Raw genomic sequence first — 15,248 nt, forward strand, 5'->3', positions numbered from 1 at the left:
GTTATAAAGACAAAATGGCTGGATTATGTGAAGGGGAGTGATAAATCGACTCCCAAATATCTTAAATCGACCCATGTGTCTTTTTCTCTCCTCTGAGTTAGAAAGAGAAAGAGGAGATAGATAGACTGTGTCGTGTTATACCTCCTTTTGGGTCGTGTTATACCTCCTTTTGGGTTCAAGATTTTGTCTCTCAATTAATAATAGATAAAGTTTAGGTGCTTTTATGATAAAAAAACAATGGGATTACGATATCATTGGGCGACTCACGTGCTCATGGTCATGGTTTTAAATTTCGGATTTCGGTGGGGACCGAAACCAAAATCTGCCGAAATACATTATTTGGCCATTAACCCATAAAAGTACTACAAAAATAGGGAAGTGATATATTCGCTCCCTTTTCTTCCCTTGGCTAGCCCCTTCCAGGGTTTTTTTTTTTCGAACGGTACCTTCAAGGGTATTTATTTAGGAATTATGACTTATGAGTTATTTACAGTTTTCCACTACAAGCGGGTGGCCCAAGGAAGAAAAAGGGGCGGATATAGCTTTACAGCACTGTATCACATTCTATTTTATTTTCTAATAATGGGACCACTTTAAAAGAAGTCAGGCATATAAAAAAGCACATGGTCCCAAAGCACCAAACGGTCCAAACTTGGTTTGCTTTCTTCAAAAGATATTGTTTCAGAGTCTTTGCATTTTTTCATTTACATTTTTTTAAGTACATGAAATTCAGGGGGTGTGTTTGGATGTAGATGAAAAATTATGGAAAAAAATTTCCATGAAAAATAATATTCCATTAAATTTTTCTAAGGTCAGCATTTGAAATTTTCATTGAAATCGGAAATAAATTCCATGGGTTTTATGTACCTGAAGAAAATACAGTGGAAAACCAATTTTACATAGAGGATTTAAAACAGCACAAGTAATGACTTGGCTTCCAAAACAAACCTTTGAATATTTCCAATCTCATCTTCTAAATAATTTTCTGCAAGAAATGATTTTCCTGCACAGCATCCACCGTGGCATGTTTATGTTAAGAAAATACAATGGAAGGTCAATTTTACAAAGAGGATTTAAACAAACTGTTTATCATTACAGAACAAGTAATGACTTAGCTTCCAAAACAGACCTTTGAATATTTCCAATCCCTTCTTCTACCTTCTCCGAAACACGCCATGAGTCGTAGTATTCATCTGAATCACAAAGCTTGAAAATCCATCTGTTATCCTCCAACACTTGATTCTTCTTCTGGGTTGCCTCCATTTTTGCACCTCTTAATTCCTCTAAGCTTCTCATTGCAACACAAAGTTCTTCCTCACATAGAATTATCTCTTCTTCCTTCAAATCCGATACGAAAACACAGTTATGGTATTCAAATATCATCTTCTCAATCTCACCCCTCCCTTCCTGTATCATCTCTGACAGTGTCGCCCTCTCTTGAATGACATTCTGCAACGCAAACACTGCTTCCTCTACTGATTTTAAACCTTTTGTTGCCTCTCCAGAAACACTTTGAATCTTGACATCTAATGCCTTGGACTTCTGCTTCAAATCTTCGATTTCTTTTTGCACAGATTTCAGCTTTTCTTTTGACTGTTTAATCTCATTTGCCATCTTTGTTCTCTCTTCCTCGGACTTGAGCAATTCCCCAGCTTTACCAAAATGCCAATTTCTTTGTGCAGTAACATCTGTCTGATCCACATTATCAATCGCAAACAGTACCTTCTCGCTCTTTCTTTGGTTTTCTGCATCTTGGAGTTTAGATTTTAAGCAATCAATGTCATTTCTTAGGGAGATTTCGGACTGCTGAGCCTTCATTTGGGCAGTCTCAATTTCATCCTTGCAAACTTGAATATGTGTAAGTTCCTCTTTCGTTTGCTCCATAAATTGACGTGATGCATCCACCTTTGTTCTTGCTCGAGCTTCTCGCTGTTCCCAATAGTTAACTGATGAAGAAAAACTCATCAGAGTTGATTTTAAAGCTAATAGCTTGTTATCAGTGGCGGCTTTTCTTTCATGTATTTCAGACGATTTGAGTTTGAGGGATGCAATTTCTTTCTGTTTGATCTGAATACCATTTTCTGCAGCTTCAATTTCAGTTGAGAACTTATCTACTTCAACATTTGCTTTCTCAAGCATCCCAAAGAAACTTATGGCTTTTGCTGCATTGGCAAGCTTATCTTGTGCCTGTTCCAGCTTCATTCTAGCCATATTTAGCTCTTCTTCACGTACTTCTGCAAAAATTGCAGACTTTATTTCTATATCACAATTTTCACTATTGGCAACAGCATTTCCCTGTTCTTCGATCTGAATTTCCATGTCCTCGGCAACAGGATTTTCGGTACATCTACCACTGATTTCAAGTACACCCATTCTGACATAATCCAGCTCGCTTGATCTGGATAAATTCAACTCAGTTGAACTTTTTGCTTCTTCAGATTCAGCCGGCACTTCAACTACCTTAAGATTTTCCGCGCCTTCTATCTGATGAATTCTTTCTTCATCCACTTCAACAAGCTTTTCAGGACAGTTAAATTCTTTGACTCCGACATCGCTCTTTTGATAAGAGCACAACATTCTTTTATATTCATCCCTCTCCTGCATGGCTTTCTCATATAATCCCATTAGTTTCTCATTCTCTTCTTGGAGTTCATTAACCTGGCGCTCACACTCCAAGTGTTCAACATCATTTGTTTCCAAATGACAGCTTTCTTGATTGGACAGCCCTACTATTGCCTCATTCTCTTCATGCACAGCCCTACTATTGCCTCCAGCGGAGGCAGCTTCATAAAGTTCGATCAGTTTATTATTATCTTCAATCAACACTTTCAGCTTCTTACGCAATTCTTCGTTCTCTTTGACCAAAATAATGGCTGTTTCATGAGCTTCTGCTTCTCGCTGGCTTGCGGCTGCAATCGCATCGACCATGGTTTTGAGTTCCATCTGGTCATGTGACCCATCATGATCTGGGCCATTTATTCTAGAAGAAACACTAGCGTTTTTCAAAGAAATGATGGATGCCCTCTCTTCTTCTAACTGTGATACCAATTCATCCACACGCCTGCCATATTTGAAAATTGATTTAACTTAAAAAGACATCTGTGTAAGCAAGGCTACAACTTCTAATTAATAAATTCGAGCTAAAATTTTATAGTGCAGAACAGAAACATGCAAACCACGTAATTTTGCAACAAATACTCTCATCTGCTGTGGAAATTTTTAGCTCAATTTTCAAAATGTAGATGCTTGAGCAATACAATAATAAACAAAAGAAACTATTCTCACCTCTCCAATTTTTCTTTGGTTTCAAGGCAGACGGTCAGATTCCTGCGCAGTGCTTCCACTTCCCTCTGATTTTGAATTGCCTGCATGAAATTTCATGTATACATATACATAAATATGAAGGTAGAGAACTATGCAAATTAATATCAAACGAATGGGTAGATGACAAGTTTTTAAATGTCAGTTTTAGAATGCATGTTGATTGCTATGTAAAATGGAAACATGTCGGTTTCAATCATAGATTTCGGCAGAAATTCTGTTGAATCACGAATGTTTATGTAAATACATGCAAATGATGAAAATTTAAGATAAAACTTCAATAAATATTAGAATAAGTACAAATACACACTCAGAAACCATCACATGAGCAAGACAAGCAACCATAATGGTTTAACAAGATCAAACACCTAGTGAGGTATGATTGCACGTGCCTATAACAGTAAGGTCCATTCTAAGCTGACTAGGAGTGCAACTTGGGTTGGGTTCAACCCAGAAAAAAGTCAGGCCGGGTTGGGTTGAGTTCGGGTTCGGGTTGAGGGTTGGGCAACCCAACGCGAGTGGAACCTGACATTTTTTACCAATTTTTTTGTAAGCTTAAAAACTCGGGTTGGGCTGGGTTGAACTCGGGTTGGGTCAGGTTCGGGTTGGAAAAAAGGGCTCCTCAGGTTGGGTCGGGTTGAACATCGTCGGGGGTTGGAAATCGGGTCGGGGTCGGGTTGGCCTCAACCCGACCCGACCCGAATTGCACCCCTAAAGCTGCAATGTATACAATTACATATAAATATGCTACAAATAAACACAAAATGTAGGAAGAGCTACTCCATCAATTCCATGAAGAAAGTACAATAAAATGGAAGTGTATAATATAATAATGGAAATTTAAAGATTTTTCTAACAAAAATAAATTAAGGGTGATGATATTTTCACCCCCCTTATAACTTGATTTGACATAAAGTTGCCCACTTTTCATGTCAAATCAGGTTACAAGGGGGGTGTGCACGTAATGCAGGGGAGTGAAAATATCATCTTCCTAAATTAAATAACTAATTTTTAAAATAAAAAATCTGACTTCGTTATAGTTTTTGTATGCTTTTAAAGGATTTCTAAGAAAATAAATAAAAGCAATTAATAATAATTGAAATTTGAAGATTTTTCTAACAAAAATAAATTAAATGACTAATTTTTAAAATAAACAATCTGACTTCGTTATAGTTTTTGCCTGCTTTTAAAGAATTTTCTAAGAAAAATAAATGAAAATAATTATTTTTCTAAATGAAAAAATATGACACTGTCAACTGATGGCAAGAACTCACATACAATAAAATTCAAAGCTAACATGCACTTGTTATTAATTTTTATTTGAAAATAGAGAAATTATATGGTGCCCGACCGTCAAGTCCAGTGTGGGTGGTATGTCAGAAGTACCACACTAGATGTTTGATCCAACAGCTGCCTCTTAAAAAGTGGGCTGCTGTTGGATCGAACATCAAGGGCGGTACCGCCCACAAAGGGACTTGACGGTTGAGCACCATATAAAAACTGTTGAAAATATACTATTTCCTAACTCCTAAAGCCATTAGTCCATGAAAAATAAAAATTTATGCATTAATCCCAGCACAAATGCATCAAATCAGCAATAACTTGATGCATTTGCACCATAAATTGAAGAAAAAAAACAAAAATAAAATAAAATAAGCACCGCAAAAAAGTGAAAAACCAAGCTTATACATACTCAAAATTTGACATGCCAAATGAAGTTCTATAATTTACATTTCTAAAGTAGTAGTGTTTTAATCGTGATGACCGAAACTTTATCGAAATCTATGCAATGTTAGAACCATGGTTGGCAGTAGTTTGAAAACTTGAACAAAGAATAATACTACCTCAATATGAAGGAATTCATTCTCCTCATTGGTGGAGGATCCCCAAGGTTGTGACAGGTCCTATATTGAATAACAAAAGATCATTACACAAGCAAGGATTATTAACGTTTAAACCTTCACAATTACTTGTTAAAAAGTTACACCTTCAACAAACCCAAAAGTATAAAATGCATGTATGAATATTTCCAAAAAAAGCCAACCCAACTACTTAAATACGAATATTATGCTTGGTTCTAGAACAAATAAGGCATTTAGCAGTATTAAAAGGTCGGAGGCATTTTTGTTAGTTGCGGTACTTGAACTATTTAAAAATTTTGAAGTAGAAAGTCAATTTACCAATACTAAGCTTTTCCAAGCCACTCCAAACAATCAACTAAGACTATACACTAGAATTTATAGTAGAAAATTAATCATTTTAAAAGTTGGGAATGTGGCACTCCTTCTTGGGATTTGGAGAAGAATTTTCATGCACTCATTTTTTAGCACATTCTCTATACTACTTCAGAATCTCAGTTATCCCATCATTTTAAAAAAATTGAGGATTTTTTTTGGAGTTGTCCAAACTCTTCCCACACTAGTCCAGGGTTATCCAACTTTTGTTCATTTAGTTCATATAGAGTGATTGGATTGGATTCCATCTACTCCACTAGTGGTCGAGGAGTCTTGGAATACTGGTTGAAGCTGTGTAATTACTGGTTGAAATGGTATCAATAGTGGTTGCAACACTTTGAGTAGTTTTTCTGAAATCAACATAGATCTTGGTGGCTCAAATAGTCAAATAATGTTCAGGTGATTTTTCTTGATGCAGTGTGCCAACAATGGAGAAGAGAATGCCTTGCCAGTTTCAAAGTTAAAATACAGGAATTGGGAAACAAGTACAAATCTATTTTTACATTGCTAATCACACAACTTTAAGTTATTCATGCATTTATTCCATAGCTCTGTTCTTCTTTTGAACAGATGCATATTGTATAATTTCCCTATATCTCATTCCTAAAAGAAGGCTTTCGTATAGATTTTACTGGTCATGCAATTTGGATATAACTCTTGGTTTATCTCTATGTATTCCCTATCCACTAATAGAGGTCACTTCATACCAAAATGATTAAACTTCTTTGAGAGATTAAGCCAACATATGATAAGATAATCATAATAAATAGTCACGGAAAAACAGGACGGCTGTTGCCTATGCATTCTTACTTGATTCGAAATTAGAAGATTATCGTCACGGTCAGCAAGAGTCCCCAAATCCGAACTTCCACTCTAAAGCATAGAAATAAGCAAAATAACAACATTAAAATAATATTTAAAAATAATTTAAAATAATTATTGAAAATCACATAACAGGGCATTGCATGAACCTGAACTACCGCTGGATCTTTCTCATGCATTAGTTTCCAATCTAAAGCTTCCAGTAACTGCAAGTAAGAAGACGTGCAAAGAACCATAAGCATAAATATAAGCATAAATGTATGAAAACCACAATAATAATAGAAGACTATAATCAGCTGATACTTTATTTTGTAATATCTCAATCTGCTCATTCATCATCTCCCGTTCACCACCCTCATAGAATGACTGGAATCTGATTCACCAAACATAAATCAGCAACCATGATAAAAATTTCAGATTTGGATCAGTTGTGGTTTCAAATGGGGAACAACGAATCCAATATCAGAATATGTAATAAAAGAGAAAACTTTTAGTTTACAAGGGCACAAAATTGTAAATAAAAATGTAAAGGCTGTGCCTTCTGAGTTCTTCTTTCAGCCGCAGATTTTCCATGGCAAATCTAGTTACTTCTTGGTTACGATCCACCTGGTTGCGGAGAACATCTATTTCCTTCAAAAGTTCGCCTTTTTCTTGTAAAAGATGAGCCTCGGCTGAGATCTTTCCAGAAGCAACTGCCTCTAATCTCTTTATTCCTGCTTCGCGGAACCGGAGTCTCAGTTTTAAACTTTGGATCTCTTCATCTCTCTGTTTCGTCTGTGGCAGAAGGTAACATTTCAGAAGTTAAATATTCAGTGGCATTTTTTAACCGTATAGTGTTTCATGCTAAAACCAGCTAAAAACACAGTGCACGTAACATTTTCTAACAACCCCTGCACATGACCTACTTAGGAACAACCCCCCCCCCCCCCCACACACACACAAAAATTCAAAAGCTGATAAAATAATAGAATTACCAAACTAATCTGGTGGTAAAGAACTAACAAAGGGATGTAAAATCAGTCCAAAATTTTAATGGAATAACAATCTGATCAAGGGAAGATGGTACACAAAAGAATGAGCAAGGCAGTGGACTTGTAGAGTGCATTGTGAGGTTCACCTTGCACTTCACAAGTACATAGCATTGCACGAGAAGCCTTAAAACTTCTTGCAATTGTAAAAGACCATTTTAACATTTAAGAGAAATTGGGTAGTTCAGAACGGGATTAGACCTAGATTTAACATTTAAGACAAATAGTTGCTGTCTGCTGACCATGTTTAACCAATTGGGGGTTTAAGGGGCTTTAAGCACATGTTTAAGTGATTACTAGCCATTAAATGTTGCAGTGAAGATTTGCTAACCAGGTAGGAAAAGTCAATGATCTCCCACGCCAAAAAAAAGATGTTTTTTGAACTGCTACTTTCATTTAGTTCAAGGATCTCTATTGTATATTAGAATATTTAAGTTTCTGTGTCAGTCTTCATTTGGATATTCGGGTTGGGTGACTTTACAAATCCACCATTCAGAGCTTGGAGTGACTTTACAAATCCACCATTCTGCTTTCTACTATATTTTCCCCTTTCTTGTGCCTACTCATCAAATTGCTGCTTTCATTTGCTATAAAGGTCCAGACATTGTTATGTTAGAATGTTTAAGTTTATGTGTTGGTACTTGTTTGGGTATTCAAGAACCAAGACTAAGTAGTTTCAAGATCACTAGTCAGTATTGCAACCTGCTGAGTGAAAAGTTAGCAAACCAGATTAACACATATTAGTGGCAAATAAAATTAGAAAAGAAAGGGGTGCACACCTAGTTCCTTGATCTGAACTACTCTTTCCATCAATTTTGTTCTAAACCATAATATCATGCATAATATTTATTAAGTAGTTTCTAACTATATGCTGAGATCATTTCAATTAAACCAATTAAAACACACACACACATAAAAAAAAATTCAATTACCAGCTGCATTGCTGCCTCATTTTCAGCAGTCAATGCCTTCAATGCAATTTCTTTATCCTGCTCCCTTCTGAAAGCTCCAATCAAGGCAGCCTCATATTCTTTTTTCTGAAAATGCAAAGAAATTAATTAATAAAGGAAAAACAAAGGCTGAACATTACATTATAATCACTAAGAAGAAAGGAGATGAATGAAAGATCAGATGGTAGCCCATTCCAACTTGGCATCTGACCAGTCAATGAAGCAATAGAATATTAGCCGAAGAATACCTGGGATATCCTTTTTCCGGATGTAAGTGGACTGAATGACCCCTGAACTCCATCCCATTTAAAGGAGCCTGGAGAACCAGGGAAACCTAAGCTCCAGTTATCAGTTTCCTGGTTTTCTGCCCCTCCGTTAAGTAAACCTTGTAAACGATTAACCTCCTTCTGTTGACACACATGAAGGGCATGGTGAAATATACATATTACAGATGGGGGGGAATGCACAGACTCACTAGACAAAGTTCTGTGTATTAGTTAGTTTAAATGATGATTTGGAAACTTATAAATGATTAAACTAATGAATCTTCAGTGCATGTTTGACTGTGCTGAAAAAAAACCTTGAAAATTGAATTTTCCAACATTTAGTAATCCACCTTTTCAGGTACAAGTTTTTCATCAAAACCTTGAAAAAAAGCTCAACTTTATTATAGCTAAGTTTTTTTTCCCAATGATGTATCTTTGACAAGAGAGATTTTCAGTAAGGACCTACAACAAACTCGAGCAAAAGAAGACCGGCCCATGTTAGATTCTCCAAAATATCAATGATGACTCCTAAAAGGTAGAATTGTCCGCATGGTAATCTGTGTAAAAATCACAGTCAATGCCCTTTGGATCATAAAAGTGAGACTCAGAGAATGAAACGCCACACATGCTTTGAGACTAGGATTTTGCATGACAAAAGTGAATAACACCGGTAGCCCTTGTGGTTATCACTATATCGTACAAACATGCAAGCGACAGCCTTGGGGAGGAATTTCTTGAGTTAGAGAAGGAATTTTCACTAGTTTTATGAGGAATTTATTATAGCCATGTGCATGTAGTCTAAACAAACCGGCTACGATTTTTCTCTCTTCGATTGTAAGCCGACAGCTTGAAATTTCAGTGTAGTTCAATTTTGTTTCAAACTTCAACTCCCTCTCTGTTGTGGTGTTTTGTCACAGTAAGTGGAGTTTCACTGTTGTTGGATCATTCTTCTTGAAATAAGATATTCAATCTACTTGAATTTATGCAGGATATATTTATTGAAAATTTATGCAGGATGTTCAATTTTGTTTCAATCTGCTTGCGTCACATAATAGCTTCAGAAAACAATAATCTCGAAAGGATAATATATAAAGCTTTACCAAGATAGCATTATACCTTCAGCTGATGAATCTGTATACGCATGGCAAGCACATCTCCAGAAGCATCTTCATTTACAATTGCCTGAGAACAACAGTTCTTCTACTGAATATGATTCCAAATAACGGCCTAGAAGTAAATTTATAACAAGAAATACGTGGAGAAATGATTTTGCAAAAGTGACATACATTGTTCCTAATGAACTTTGCACGCTGTGCAAATTTCAGCGTACTAAGTGTTTCCAGTGCACAGCTGCAAGAAACCAAAGAAATTATCATAACCAAATTAATTGGATCAAATAAGCTTGTTGAAAGTCAGGAAGCATTTAAGTATACTGAGTTACTGACCAGTTAGATGGGCTTATATTTGCAATTATAGTTGTTTTGGAATTCCCTCCTAGTGAATCCTGAAAACAAGAGATAAAGAAAGAAAGATGACTCGTATAGTAAGCAAAAAAATCTGAATTTTGCAAGTACTTGAAGGACAAGGTGTTAAGGTTTAAAAATGGGAAGCCAAAGTGGCCTTAATAAATTGTAAAAGAGACAAAGTAATGTTGTTTAGCTTGAGCTACGAGTCGAAAATGCCCCACTTCCGTCATGAGAAGTGCATACCCAAAACCTGGTACTACGCACACGTAAACCTTTGGAACGTCCAAAGAAGAGTTTTTAATGACTCTTTCCTCCACATATAATCAAGAATTAAATATTTTCATATGACACATTTGCTAACAAAAAAATAAACTCTCATCTTCTCCAATTCCAAATATGATTAAATGACCCCTTTCTTCATGTGTAGCCAAAAGCTCTATTTTTTAAAATTTGATAGAAACAATTACATATAACAAAGAAAAACTTAGTTCTATAAGCATAATCAAAGAGTGTCTTGCTGAGTTGTTGAGCCATTTCAGTATACACATCACTCTTGAAAACAGCTCTTTCATCCAACTGTATTAATTCATCCATGGGAAGACATGATTAGCATTTCATGAAACAGTAACATTTTGATCAAGTGAGTAGCAAATTAGTATTTCCTCATTGCCCAGAGTTTCATAATTATTTCAGTTGGTGATAAATATATATTTTCTCAGTTCCAAATATGAGTAAAATTGGTCATATAACTGAAAATAGTACCAAATTTATGAATCATTTCATGGTTAATTGAATATATATATATATATATATGTATATATATATATGTATATGAAATACTACAGTTTACAAAAGAGCTCTATACCTGCAGCAGAAATGTCAGCTTTGAGTCCCGATAAGGAACATGCTGAGACTTTCCATTGGAAATATTCACAAGATTCATAATAACAAGTCTGCAAAACAACTTAAAGTTATTAGAAGGTATTAGGAAATTCAAAAAGTAACAAATAAACAACTTAAAGAAAAGGAAAAAAATATGATAACAAACCCCAATGTTGAAAGGGACTTGTTGATGTTAGTGGCTTCCTTAAGGCGTTCACCTTCAGCACCTGAGCTCTTCTGCCTGTGGTCGAAAGCTTACTTGTCATAATTATGAACAAAATACTGAATTGAAAGTAAAAAAATGCAGTTTCACCCTTGAGTTAATAGAAAATACTCTATTAGAGAATCAGGTTTGGTATTTCTTTTTTGAAATGGACCGAATCAAGCTTGGTAAAGATGAAATAATCATTTCAATAGCAAATACATAATCATGAAATACTAAAATCACGATAGAATGTGACATAAACACTCATTTAGGGACTAATGATGAAAACTCTAGAGGCTATTTCTGAAAAGGTTTATGGTAAACCTGAGCTCTTCTGCCCATGGTTCAAAGCTTATTTGTCATAATCACGACTGAAGTGAAAGTAACAAATGCAGTTTCACCCTTTATGCCAAGGACTCAATAGACAACACTCTATTAGTGATCTAGCATATACAAATGCACCAATTACCAAAATCAAGATAGAATATGACATAAACCATCACATTTAAGACTAATAACGAAAACACTAGAGGTTTTTTTTCCAAAAATTTTGTGAAAAAGTTGAACTTTTTATATAACAAATAACTAGTTAAATAAGCAAAGCCATACCTCTCTGAGCCTGCCAAGTCTACAAGATTTAAACGAGCAAACCTGTGATGAGTTACACCTTGAGATTCCCACTGCAAGTAAAGTCTCAGCTAGAATCATTCCGGAAATTCTAAAATAACAGAAGCTTACAACTCTAAAGCTTATTGGTTAAGATTAAGAACTAAATATTGAATAGGTCTCTCAAATGATAAGTTCTTAAATTAATGTCCAATATGTGAGCATTTCTGCACATCTATAATAATAAGACATTTGGCAAAAGAATAGACCCACCTTACTCTCAATAACACATGTAAAGACACTGTGAGAACGGCTGCTGGCAATGTTCATATTGGTGGTGGCCACCTTTCTGTTAGCCGCTCCCTGAAAAGTGTGCATGTAAAAGATGAGATTCATTGCTTCAATGATTAATTAGACTTTAGAACAGCAACCACTATTCACAATACCACAATATCAGTGACAGAATAATTGGAATAACTAAATATGCACAAACCAATCAGCCATCAATCACATTTAGCAAGGTGTTATTGTACAGTCAACAACCAACAGCCAATTCAAGATAAGAATTTTTAGAAACCTGAACAAGTTGTTGAATGACATCTCTCGCACATGAGACTTCATACTCTCTGAGATTTTCGACATAAACACCTTTCTTTGCATCTTCTCTGATCTGTAAAAGCCAAAACAAAACTTTTGAATCATGGCTGAAACAGTAAAAGCAAAAAGAGAAAATTATAGAGATGAGCCAGTCGTAACTAGGAATGATTGAAAGCACTATATCTCAACCATATACTTTCTTGATGTTGGATCTATGGAAACCAAAAACTTGAAAAGGGGGAATCCTCATTTTCCTGTTTAGAAATAGAGGAAGGGGGGGAACAAAACAAGCAAAACTGATATCTGGGAAACAAGCCCATCTAACACGGGTAGGTTAATGAATAAGAAAATGGGAATATCTACAAGTGATCGGTCAAATACCTGCAAATTCATATCTAACGGGTAGGTTAATGAATAAGAAAATGGGAATATCTACAAGTGATCGATCATATACCTGCAAATTCATGGATGACGGGTCTAAAAGATCAAGAATTTGTTCGTTGTAAATTTCCAAAAATGAGCATTTACATGTAAATCTCAGCTTTTCATCTTTGCGTGATTCCTTCTCCTGAAACACCACAATCCAACAACCAACTTTAGATTTAACTGTTGGAAGATAAAATAAGCATATCCATAAAAAAAAATTTAAAATTAAGAGTAAGAAATGCAATTCTCCCTGGTATGTAAATGGCAAAACCAAGAGATTAAAACAATAATTCTAGAGACTCCATTTAGTTCAAGACTATAAATATGAGAGGTTTTTCCAAAATGTCTGTTTCTCGTCATAGGAGAAAACAGCTCAAACCTAAAAGTGATATTTGAAAGTTTACAAGACAATGAAAGAAATCGGGTTGAATAAACTGTTAAAGTATAGAGCATTCTGAAATTTCTAGAAAAATAAGAATGCAACTTTGCACATGATCCTTCGTAGTTCACTTGAGAGTTGCAAATTTAAGAGTCTTATATTAGAAAATAAAAGTTCATCATTTGCAACTCCGGTGACAGACTTTGCTTTTCATAGAATAACAATCTATTGTTTAATACTAGTGAAAGACAAAAACTCCATGCAGTTTCATGAAAGATGATACGGTTCCCCCTTAACACAAGCTGTCTTAACCTTTTTGAAGGCTTTTCTTTGATTATTAGAACACAAGATTGTTTTATCAATTAATCTACCTCCTTTTTCATGAAAAATGAGAGGTATTTCTTGATTCTCCTCACCATACGAAAGATAACAAGACTTACCTTTTGGATCCTTGAAAATAAACACTCAAACACTCGAGGTGTCATCCCACAGTTAACACTATGTCTACGAGTGCCTCCTTCAATGTCTCCCAACATTGTATGGGTCTTTCCGCTACCAGTCTACATCAAACCACAAAACTTTAGAGTATTTTCTCAATAGAAATAACTAGAAGCCAAAATCAAACGAGTGTACGCTAAGACTCACTTGGCCATATGCAAACATACAACTGTTATAACCTCCCATGCAATTTTCTACCATTGGCAATCCAGCTACTTTGAATAGCTTCTCCTGTTAAGTTAACTAGAATGAATTCAAACTAGAACAGATGAAAGAAGAGATAAATGTAACATACTAAGAAAATTAAATTACCTGGCTGACATTCTCATCAGCAACAACATCAAAGGTGAAGCGAGACTCGGGATGCCCAGTCCAAGTAATTGTTTGACAGCTGTCCTGACTAACACATTTGTTATAGCCTTGGAGGGATACTTCAGAACTGCTGAGTGGACGGATTCGGATGATAACCTGCGTATTGGAAGGGGAAAAAAATCAAGCAATATGCATTCATCAACAGCTCATACTAGAAGATAATGATGCTCTCATGTTTCAATTATTTCATAGCAATGTTTAAAAATGCAGCTTCTACATGTTGAATATGAAACATTAACCATTTTTGTCATAACCATCCACTTGCAAGCCACTGATCAGATGGATATAAGATGATCTTATCTATGGGGCTTAAGGAGCCAAAGCCCATTCACAGTGAGCCCCAACAGATTAGCAGCTCAAATCACGCTGAAAATTCTTCTGAACCCAACTCTGGTTATCCAAGGACACCTAAACCTAACCTACCCATCATCGCATTCTTCGACCACCAGAATTATCAGAATCTTTGATCTCAAAATGCAATTATTCAAAACCCTAATTTCTCAAAGAAAAAAAACTAAAACCCTAACAAAAACGCATCTTCTAGAGATGAAACAAAAAAAACAGTATTCGAAACCCTAATTCCTCAAAGAACAAAAACGCATTTTCTAGAGACGAAATAAAAATAAAAATTCAAAACCCTAATTTCTCAAAGAACAAAAAACGCATTCTCTAGAGAAACCTTTGACAAAAAGATACCTGAACGTTGTGATCTTTCCAGAAAGACGGATCTTCATGAATTTCAAAGCTCTGAATAGAAGATCCTCGACAACTCTCAAGATCTTCCCTCTCTCCATCACCGTTCGATGTAATGGTAGAAGATTGGAAAATATGATCTTTTGAAGCGGATCTGAAGAGTCCGGGAGAGGCCCGTACAGGATCCGAATCTGAAGTTTCTTGGATCCGAAATCGGTTTCTGCAAGAACTCGCAGTTTCAGAGAATGTTGGCATCTTTCTATAAACCCTAATGAGGCAGAAATAAAAAATTGTAAAATTGTATGAGAGTATGTGGGGAAAGGATTTAGGGTTCGAAAAATGGAAATGGGAAAAATGGGAGGGAGGGTTTTCTTTTTGAAAGGAGTTATCGAATTCAGATCGAGATGATCGGACGGTGGAAAAAGATCGTCGATTCAAATTTTGTAGACCGTTTGAATTGCACTATTGCAGAGTGGCTCTTTTTTAAAACCCTTTTAGGCACA

The 15,248-nt window shown here is 35.6% G+C and overlaps 1 protein-coding gene across 1 annotated transcript; it reads right to left on the bottom strand.

Annotated features, from left to right (window-relative positions):
• Window positions 1–907: 907 nt before the first annotated feature.
• Window positions 908–15,181, bottom strand: LOC143885109 (P-loop containing nucleoside triphosphate hydrolases superfamily protein). Its single transcript, XM_077389101.1, has 22 exons — window positions 14,749–15,181; window positions 13,993–14,148; window positions 13,828–13,911; window positions 13,623–13,742; window positions 12,832–12,945; window positions 12,358–12,450; window positions 12,054–12,143; window positions 11,784–11,854; window positions 11,136–11,210; window positions 10,953–11,040; window positions 10,067–10,125; window positions 9,908–9,971; window positions 9,738–9,803; window positions 8,604–8,762; window positions 8,338–8,442; window positions 6,916–7,151; window positions 6,681–6,750; window positions 6,527–6,583; window positions 6,366–6,428; window positions 5,166–5,225; window positions 3,286–3,365; window positions 908–3,061 (listed from the first exon to the last, which is right to left on the bottom strand). Exons 1-22 carry the CDS (start codon window positions 14,998–15,000, stop codon window positions 1,093–1,095), a joined length of 4,131 nt encoding a protein of 1,376 aa, XP_077245216.1. The 5' UTR covers window positions 15,001–15,181; the 3' UTR covers window positions 908–1,092.
• Window positions 15,182–15,248: the final 67 nt, after the last annotated feature.

The sequence above is a fragment of the Tasmannia lanceolata genome, unplaced genomic scaffold (genome assembly GCF_043159265.1).
Source record: "Tasmannia lanceolata isolate RefF3 unplaced genomic scaffold, GAP_Taslan_0.1 ptg000008l, whole genome shotgun sequence".
Lineage (NCBI taxonomy): Eukaryota > Viridiplantae > Streptophyta > Magnoliopsida > Canellales > Winteraceae > Tasmannia > Tasmannia lanceolata.

Excerpts from the sequence above, each read along its gene's own strand:
- LOC143885109 (XM_077389101.1), bottom strand. The coding sequence starts at position 15,000 with ATGCCAACATTCTCTGAAACTGCGAGTTCTTGCAGAAACCGATTTCGG. Across the intron at positions 11,855-12,053 it reads CATGTGTTATTGAGAGTAAG|TGGGAATCTCAAGGTGTAAC; the intron begins GTGGGTCTATTC and ends CTTTACTTGCAG. Across the intron at positions 10,126-10,952 it reads AGCTGACATTTCTGCTGCAG|GATTCACTAGGAGGGAATTC; the intron begins GTATAGAGCTCT and ends TCTTGTTTTCAG.